The sequence below is a fragment of the Pogoniulus pusillus genome, chromosome 20 (assembly GCF_015220805.1).
Source record: "Pogoniulus pusillus isolate bPogPus1 chromosome 20, bPogPus1.pri, whole genome shotgun sequence".
Taxonomy (NCBI): Eukaryota; Metazoa; Chordata; class Aves; order Piciformes; family Lybiidae; genus Pogoniulus; species Pogoniulus pusillus.
Genome location: NC_087283.1, coordinates 9,219,874 through 9,229,499, shown reverse-complemented (window position 1 = coordinate 9,229,499; position 9,626 = coordinate 9,219,874). Strand labels below are relative to the sequence as shown.

General features: G+C 47.9%; 1 protein-coding gene and 1 long non-coding RNA gene across 2 annotated transcripts in view; one reads left to right on the top strand and one right to left on the bottom strand.

The window, feature by feature from the left end:
• Window positions 1-1,013: 1,013 nt before the first annotated feature.
• Window positions 1,014-1,922, bottom strand: LOC135184210 (uncharacterized). The gene is made up of 2 exons (XR_010305909.1): window positions 1,658-1,922; window positions 1,014-1,244 (listed from the first exon to the last, which is right to left on the bottom strand). It is a non-coding gene; the product is annotated as an uncharacterized LOC135184210 (long non-coding RNA).
• Window positions 1,923-2,072: 150 nt separating this feature from the next.
• ZCCHC14 (zinc finger CCHC-type containing 14) overlaps window positions 2,073-9,626 on the top strand; it is a 57,858-nt gene continuing 50,304 nt past the window's right edge. The window contains exon 1 of the mRNA XM_064160077.1: window positions 2,073-3,385. Coding sequence (XP_064016147.1) covers window positions 2,822-3,385 — 564 coding nt within the window. The 5' untranslated portion in view covers window positions 2,073-2,821. The remainder of the gene's footprint in view (window positions 3,386-9,626) is intronic.

Sequence of the window (9,626 nt, the reverse complement as noted above, 5' to 3'; positions counted from 1 at the left end):
TTGGCTGCTTACTCTTGCATTTCACTTCAATAAATGCAGTTGATAGTCCACAGTCTTCCACGGGGAAATAAAAAAGGATTTGGAATTTGGAATTTCTGTGGTGCAGCAGTCCATCTTTGCAAGGTGTATAATGAGGTTTCCAATAAACCCTCACCCAGAGGAATAAGCCTTTTTTTCTCCTAAGTGATACCAACACAAGTGTTCACAAAACTCATGTGACAGAAAGCAGCCCACATTTGGGCATCGCCTGCGTCCCGTAAAGATCAGCTCCAGCCAAAATGCAATTGTGCTTCCGAAAACATCACCGTTAGCTCTTTTGTGTAGCTGTGTCACAGGAATATTGCAGTTACTAAAATAAAACACTAGGTTCATCTTCCAAGAAGATTACAATCATATGAAACTCAGGTCTGGAATCATCATGCCCGGAGCTGCATTTCAAAATGTTGTTCCCAGCCTGCTCCCCTTGAAGATCTCTACCCATGCCATTTATTGGGCTGATGAGCAGTCTGGCTACTGGGCTACAACCAAGACACAAACAAAGCCCAAGGAAGAACATGATAAAAAAAAAAAAAGAAATTATGTGCCTGCTTCTAGGTTCGTTCTGCCTGCAGCCCTCTGAAGATGATAAAGCTGCTTCAAAATGTGCATTGCTACATCGCTGTCAGCCAGAATCCCGTGTTAGAAAGGAAAGTGGGAACTGGGAAGAGGGGGAGGATTTACTGCTTTAAGAGGTCCTTTCTGTCTCTTTTGGTTCCACACTGTATTTAATGACAAATCTGAAATCAGCTGCCAAACTGGCTTTGACTGCAGAGCGCGGCTTGGTTTGGCGAGACCACGCAGGCAAACACTGGTGCCAAAAGCTTTATCGAGATTTTGGCATCAGGCACCCAGGAGGAGTTCATGCCATGATGCACCCTCTGCTCCATCCTTAAGGCTCTTTGCCATGCTCAAACAACAGCTAAGGAAAGCGGGCATCCTAGCCATTCCCTCCTCTACTGCCTGAAATGAGGATGCTTTCAACAGGGGAGCCAGGGAAGAAGGTATGTACCGCACTTTAGGCAGCAAGGGTGTGTCCAGAGAATGACAAAGCAGCTGGTGAAGAGTCTGGACCACAGGTCTTGTGAGGAGCAGCCCAGAGAACTGGAGTTGTTCAGCCTGGAGAAAAATAGGTTCAGCAGAGATTCTCTGGCTCTCATCAACTCTATGAAGGAGGTTGGGACCAAGTGGGTGTTGATCTCTTCTCTCTAAAAGCAAGCAACAGGACAAGAGGAAATGGCCTCACGTTGTGACAGGGGATGTTTAGGCTGGATATCAAGAGAAGTTTCACAGTATCACAGTATCACCAAGGTTGGAAGAGACCTCACAGATCATCAAGTCCAACCCTTTACCACAGAGCTCAAGGCTAGACCATGGAACCAAGTGCCACGTCCAACCTTGCCTTGAACTGCCCCAGGGACGGCGAAGGTCTGAAAAAGTCAGCCCAAGGCTGTGGTGGAATCCCCATCCCTGGAGGGGCTGAAAAGTCATGTGGATGTGGTGCTGAGGGACCTGGTTTAGTAGAGCTGGGTTAACTGTCAGACTCAATGATCTGCAAGGCCTCTTTCAATCTGCAATTCTTTACGGCATGGGCAGTGCTGTCTGAGTCAGATGTGACTACCGTGGAAGACAGAACGAAGCTGAGCAGAAACGCTTTGGGAAGTCAGTCAAGATAGCATCCCGAGGTACCACTCCAAGCTGGAAAGGGCCACCTTCTGCCCTGCCGTGGGTGGACAGGAACCCCTGCCCCAAATTAGCCCCCACAGCTCCTCTGCGGGCTCATCTCGAAGCAAGGCTCCGCCCTGGTAGGGTAACTGTCACTGCTCCAGGCCCGGCCTGTGCGGCGATGACAGCAGCGGGACCATGCTGCTGCCCATCACCCCCGAGCCCCACGGCTGCCCGGGAGCCGAACACAAAAGGCTCTCGTTCCCGCCCCTCTCCGGTTTAACCGCGGCCTCCACCAATCAGCGCCGGGGGAAGGGCTGAGGGGGGGCTTAAAGCGGGCGATTGACAAGCCCCCTCCAGCCCGCGAGGAAAGGGGCGGGTGGAGGGTGTGGTAGCCAATCCCCAGGCGCGCGTGGAGCGCTCGGCCAATCGGCGGGGCAGTGGGCGTGTCCCGCCGCGGGGTCAGGCTGGGAGCGAAGCCCCTCCGCCGCTCCTTCTTCTCGCTCTCTGCCTCCCGCTCTGCGCCCGGCTGGGACTTCTCACTGCGGGATCCCTCCGCCGCGCACCGGAGTTGTGCGCGCGCGGTGCTGTCCTCCTCCGCCTGCTTGCTGCCTTCCAGCGAGGGATTATTTCCCGCGGTTGTGGTGGCTCCGCTGGGGCGGCTCCGGTTGCGGCAGCGGGGCCCAGCGCGGCGGGACGGGCTTGCGCGGAAGATGGAGATAGCCAGCCGCTGGCTGAGGGAAGGAGCCGCCCCGTGAGGGAGGACGCGGGAACGCCGAGGCCTGCTCGGGGCCGCCGGGCCCTGCCGGGCGGGGACCCCGCGGCCAGGCCGCGCCTCAGCCGTTCGGGCCTGTTCCCTCGGCGCCGTCGGCGACCACCCTCGGGGGGGCCCGGCTCGGCCCTGCCCGCCGCCGGGAGCTGCCCCCCGCGCTCCTCGCCGCCGGGCCCCCTCGCCCCCCGGGGGGCGGGTTTGCCGGGGGGGCGGGAGCGCGGAGGGGGCCGCTTAGGGGGTGTTGGGGCGCCGGTCGTGAGGGCCCCCTCCGGGGCGCTGCCACCAGCTCTCGCCGGCGCTGCCCCCTCCAGGGTTTGCTCCCTCCGGGCCGGGGGTAGGCGGAACACCATGGTGGAGAAGCGGTGCCCGCGGCTGCAGCGGGACGGCGTGTACCGCTGGTTCTCCGAGCTGCCCTCCCCGCAGCGTGTGGAGTTCCTATGCGGCCTCCTGGACCTCTGCATTCCGCTGGAGCTGCGCTTCCTAGGAGCCTGCCTGGAGGACTTGGCTCGCAAGGACTATCACTCCCTGCGCGACTCCGAAATCAAGGCCAACAACCCCGCCGACCTGGGGAGCCTCACCAACCTAACGGACGAGGTGGTACGCAGCAAACTTTTGGTCTCTCTCGCCCTGCTCGGCTCTGCCCACCGAGAGGCAGCCGGGGTCCTCTTCCGCACGCTCACCCATATCGATTCTGTCATTAACAACTATGGGCTACAACTCAATGAGGGTCGCACAGGGGATGAGTTCCTGTTGCTCTTCACTATGGCATCCAACCATCCTGCTTTCAGCTTCCATCAGAAACAGGTGCTGAGGCAAGAGCTCACCCAGATACAGAATATCATGGCCAGCACCAGCAAGAATCCTAGCACCTCTACCCTCAACACTGTGGCAACCTATCCTGGCTGCCATAAGGTGGGTATCCTGCTTTTGCACACTGTCGTGGTACTGCTGCGGGGCACGGGGTCGTGTCCTCAACTCTGATTTGAAACCTTTCGTTTTAGTACAGGTGTGTTGTTTGGTTGATACTGAGGATGGTCAGCTGAAGGCAGAAAAAGGGAGATGCAAGGAGTTTCTACGGGCTTATGTCATTTAAATGAGAAGGGGTTCACAAGCTGGTCATCAGACAGCATTAGAAACCTTAACTGATTGCTTCTGGCAGTGTATCTGCTGAGGGGACAGACAGGCCAGTTGCAGTGCTTTAATAGGGAAGGCACAGATTCAGGAACACGCATCTGCTTAAAAGTTTCCCTGGAAGAAGCTGGAAAGGAAGAGCTGCGGGAGTAGCTGTCCAGTGGCAAAGGCACCTCAGTGAGGCTAGGCTTTGTTTAGAAGAATGCAATGGTAAAGACGTTCGAGTTTCTGACGCTAAACGTAGAGAAATGTTGCCTGTCACCTTGTATCTCTTGGGTATTGATCTGGGTGGCAGTGGTTCTCCGTCATTAACTTGGCTATTCGTTCATTCAGTTGCCACCAATTACGCTAGACAGTAACATTTTAAGAGGTGCTGTCAGTAATTAGATACTACTGCCCGCTTAAGTGCTCTTAGCCTGCTGCAAATGAGGGAGTCCGACTGTCTTCTGGACTGAATTGAACCTGCTTTAAAGTTCAAGCTAAGTACCAGCTAAGTGGGTGGATGTGATCAGTTAACAGGCTGTAGCTTTGAAGAGTGTGAGGACTCAGTCAGGAAATAACCTTACCCTTCTCTTAGGGATGATGGTGTGCACCTAAAAGCTGAGAAAATTCCTCTTTTTGGAGTGGAATCCTAAATAAACCTGTTCCTGAGGGCTCAGTGCAGATTCCATGAAATCGAGGGTTCAGTTTCAGACTGAGAAATCTATGCTTGGTCTTCTTCAGAATACAAATTTCCTTACACTTGTGGTTTCTTTGAATACTGCTGCTTTAATTGTAAAACTTAGATTGGGTATTTCTAAACTTTATGTTTCTCTTAGCCTTCCCTTCCTATATCTTTAAATAGTGCTTATTCCTGATGCTTTAAGTGAAAACAACAGGGTATGGGAATGCCTCTTCATTCACTTTAAACCTCTGGGTGAATAAAGTATATATGGAAAGAATATTTCACACGGAAAGCAGAAGGCTGTAATTAAAACCAGAAAAAGCTTCCTTGCAGCCAGTTAACTGCTTGCAACTTCCCTTACTCAAAAGATGCACAGGCCTTTGTTTGGAAAGGGAAGACTAAATGATACACAAGTTGTCTCAAAATAAAATGAGGGGAAAAAAACAAACAAACTACCTAGGGAGGAGCATTTTTAGGGAATGTTTTTGAAGCTTCCCAGCTAGTGTAAGATTTCTGTAGCTGAAAAACTCTGGCACTATTCATGTCAATCTAAAATGGATGGAGAATCCATCCTAGCGTTTTCCTGCCAGCTCTGAGGACTGTCATTGATTGTTATTTTTTTCTCTGAACTCATTGAAGGGTTGTCTCTGTAAAGATACTTTGTTGCTCTTGTTGTTGAGGCATTAGGGTTGAAGAAAAGTGGTTGCCAAGTAAAGAGTAATTAAGGGGGAACAAAAAAGGTGACTTTGTTTTCACAGTCTGGAAGATGCATTTTGTTTGAACAGATGAGCATTTCCTTCCTCAATGTTGATAGCTGGGGTAATTCTGCTGCTTTTAGAAACAGTTGGATGAAGGAAGTGGAAAAAAAAAGTCTTTTTGCATCCAGCACTGTTTAAATATGCACAGATAAATTCTTATGTGGTGCCCTTAGCTCTTGTGATGTTACCAAGTTGTGTAGTGGCAATACTCATGTTGTAACATCACCTAGAAAAAGAAACAAAGTGGATGTCGAGAGAAAGTGAGCTGTGCTGGGCTGATGCCTGCCAAGAGTCCTATGCTCTCCATCCTCTTCAGAACTGGAGGAGAGTTTCTTCCGCAGTGCCAGCACTTTCTCATCACTCTTGTTGCTTTTCTGCAGCTGGAGCTAAGCTGAACTGGTGCTGGAGGTCAGTTCTGTGTTGTGTGAATGCTGCTTCTCAGTTGTAGAATCATTTTGCTTGGAAAATACCTTTAAGATCATTGAGTCCAACCACTAAGTCTCATGCTAACCCGTGTCCCACAGCATCACATCTGTAGCTTTCAAACACCTCCAGGGATGGGAATTCAACTACCTCCCTGGGCAGCCTGTTTCAGTGTTTGAGAAGTCTTTCAAGAATTTTCTTCTAAGATACAATCTAAATATCCCCTGGTGCAACTTGAGGTTTTCTCTTGTTCTATCACTTGTTTCTTGGGAGAAAATCAGCACCCACCTTGTTCCAACCTCCTTTCAGGTGGTTGTGAAGAGCCAGAAGGTCTCAGCCTCCTTTTCTAAATACCAGACAACCCCAGTTCCCCAACTGCTCATAAGATGTGTTCTCCAGCTCTTGAGGACAAGTCTCCAGATCTGTCCTCAAGTGCAAACCTTTGAGCCCATCCTTGGAAAATGAGCTGGAGAAATGGTTGCTATTTGAGGTCCCAAGAAGCTTTTGGAAGCTGAGATGGAATAATGGCAAGCAAGTAAGGAGCTCTTTGGGAGCAGGGGTAGTTATCCTTCAGCATTTGTCTTGTGCTGAGTGTAGAGACTAAGACTTGTGTGACTTCCTGATTTTGTGTAACCAAAGGTCTGTTACAATTGCTGATGACTTACGTTTGATGTGTTTATTCAGGGGGCTGCAATGAAAAAGTCGAGTGGTGCTCTTTGTGCAGAAACAGAAGTGCGCTGTATCTGCTTACTTGCTTCCACTAAAATATAACCTAACAATATTAGCTCTAACCTTTTTTTCTAGAGAATTGGAGCTTGCAATCCTTATTCCATCCCCTCTCATGTCTTACAGTGAAGCTGCTTAAAATTAAGTTGGATCTTATAGTGAGGAGATTGAACAGTTGATAGAAAATTGTTGTAAACATATCCTGATTCTTCAAGTTGCTTTGGAGTAGATGAACATTTCAGGTTGCTTAATGATGCAACCCTGTGCTTTCTGCTGCTATCTCACTGTCTGCTGCTGGTGCTGATTACAAGGAGGCTCAAAACAGCTGCCTATAACTTTTTGCTTTACTTTGTGTTTTTTTGGAGATTGTTCTTTGGGGTTTGAGTTAACTTTATGGGAAAGATGGCTGTGACTGGCTTGAAGTAGGTCAGTAATTACCAGGTTCATGGTTTCTACTTGATAGAAAATGAGCACTAAGTTTCCTGGCCCCGAGGTTGGAGAATGCTGCCCTCAACACAGCAGGCTATTGCTTTGGGCTCTGTAAAGATGATAATCTCTGCCCCTTGTCTTGACCTGTATTTGCTTCTGGCTTTGGTACCAGCACTCACAGGAGTTGAGTTGTGTATTCTTCAAACATCTTACTTGTAGGCACAAAATCCAAGGTGGTTTGTGTGGTTTTGAAACAATGCAATTTGTTTTCAAATGAAGCCCAGACACATCTAAAGAATCAGGTGTTTAAGAACTTCTGTGACTGGAATTGGCTTTAATGGGCTTATTTTTAACTGGAAATGATGCAACTGACTTTTCAGGCTGGTTTTGCATTTTAAGATGCCTATGCAGCTGTCCTTTATACCTTTGCCACAAAGGAGAGAATGATGTTCTGGCCAGCACTTGGAGCCTGGCATCTGAAAGCTCATTTCAGTGCAGATGTACAGTGCTTAAAGCTGCAAACCTGCTGCCCTCCTTATAGAGGAAGGGAAGCTGAAAACATCAGGGCCCATGAAAAGCAGCAGCCAATTGTCTCCTGCTGTGCATGTCGGCATCCGGGTGCTTTGATAGGCAAAGTGCCACTGCTGAATTTGTGTCCCACAGAAGGGGAAGATGTCTCAAAACTGTTTCCCAGCATGCTGGACTACTCATTCAGACTTCTCTTGTGTATGATTTGTGACAGCAAGCATATTTCTTCTATGGATGAGACTTTAATGATTTTATTCATTCTTGGTTGCTTTGAGGCTGTAGTGATGCTGTCCTTACAAAACCCCTTAGGCATGCATCTTGTAGATAATGGCATAACAGGCCATGCTTTGCTGGAGCTCATCTAGACATAATATGAATCTCTGCATGGGCAGAGAGGGCATAACTTCTCCTCCCCTCCACTGAAGTACTGAGGCCAGTTCTGGGCTCTCCAAGACAGACAAGGAACTTCAGGAGAGAGTCTAGTGGAGGCTACAAAGATGCTGAGAGGACTGGAGTGTCTGTGAGGAAGAAAGGCTGAGAGACTTGGGACTCAGCCTGCAAAAGAGCAGCCTGAGAAGGGATCTTCTCAATGCTCAGCAAGATCTAAAGGGTGGTGGGCAAGATTTGGGCCAGAGTATTCTCAGTGTTGCTCAGTAACAGGGCAGGGGACATTGGGTGCAAACTGGAGCACAGGAAGTTCTGCCTAAACAGAAGTTAGGAATCTATCACTTTGAAGTATTTCTTGGAGTTGTTTTGTCTACTCACTGAGATAGCTCTGTAAAAACTGTGAAATAAGATATTTGGCACCTTAGCTCTGCTGGCTGGTGGCTGAGCTCATCAGTGGGGTAATCTGGTGGTGACTTCAGTTACAGAACCAGGATCATAAATATTAGATCTGACTACAGTTTGTTTGCAACTGGAAGGAAGTCAGTGATGCTGTAGTTATGTATGTTTAACGTTGGGATCTTGCTTAGTCAGCTTCCAAATACTGCACCCATGGCTATTTCAGTTTATAGCCTAAGATGCTATTTTTCACCAGTGCTAATTCCACAGGCTCATCTAAAACTTAGAAAGCACTAGAGACTGGAAGCTGTGTAAGGCTAGTGTTCTGAGGGGTTCCCTTCAAATACCTTCACCTTTCTGCACTGTTCATTACAAGTGGCTGGAGTTACATATGCCATCTTCAGAAAGAGTTTTATTGTGGAATGATGAGTTGAAAACTATTACTAAACTTCATCATTGAAAGGGTTGTCAAACACTGGAACAGGCTTCCCTGGGAGCTGGTTGAATCACCATCCTGGAGGTGTTTAATAAGAGACACAGATGTGATGCTGAGGGACATGGTTTAACACCAGTCTGGGTGGAGTTAATGTTTGGACTCTATGATCTTAAAGATCCTTTCCAACTGAAACAACTTTATGACTGTTAATGTTGGGTTGAAACAGTCCTTGCAGAGCAAGCAGTATAGCTATTAAGTGATCTATCAGCTGCCTTTATGGCTTTTGTGCTGATGTTGTGGGGATAGAATAAATCATGGAAAGCCTATTTCTTAGCCTCCTTAGCTCACTAAAGGTATTGCATAGCTGTAGTAGCTGACTGTGTTAATAGCAGTTGCTAGCTAGGATAAGAAATATTTGCTCACTGCTAGCAGCAGCTGCTATCTCAGGAATTACCTTGTTTTCAAAACCACATGAAAGTAACCTGGGGAGCTGTAGGGTCTTGTAGCTTCCAGCTAGTGGCATGTGCTATTCTTTGCATGCCCTTCTTAGAATTCTGAGTACTTGTGGCAACAGATTACACACATACTTCTTGATGTGTCAGTTAAATTTGAGGCTTTCAATTCTGTCTCATTTCTTTACAGTATTCCTGTTCAAAAGTTTTTTTGTGACTTATAAAATGGTTCAATCTCAACTCTGCAGTATTTTCAGAAACCAGCTTAACATGAAGAAATTCTTCCTCACAAGGGTGATGAAGCAGTAGAACAGGTTGTCCAGAGAAGCTGTGGAGGCTGTAAGCCTGGAGGTGTTCAAAATCAGGTTGGATGGGGCCTTGAGCAAACTGGTCTTATAGGACGTGTTAGGGGGCTTCAAACTAGATCTTTAAGGTCCCTTCCAACTCAGACCATTCTATACAACAGAATCCTTGGAAAACAATGGTCTTGTAACTGCTGATTGCCACCAAATTCACATTGCCTCTGCATGTTACACGATGGACTTAAGAACTTAAACCAGTTTGCTTGGCAGTGGACATTCTAACATAACATCAGGGACAGAGTAGCCAAAAACTGTTTTGAACTGATGATGATGTTTTTTCCATGAACTGTTTTCCCTTTTTTTGTGCAGGCTGAATGAAGTTTTTGTTTTAGCAGTGTGTTCACCTTTCCTCTCTTTTGGTACTAATCACCTTGTAACTGTTAGTTAAGCAGCACTGAAGTAGGCCTCACCTCTTCTGGAATAAAAATGCTTATTGTAAGATGTTAGGTATTTTGAACTGT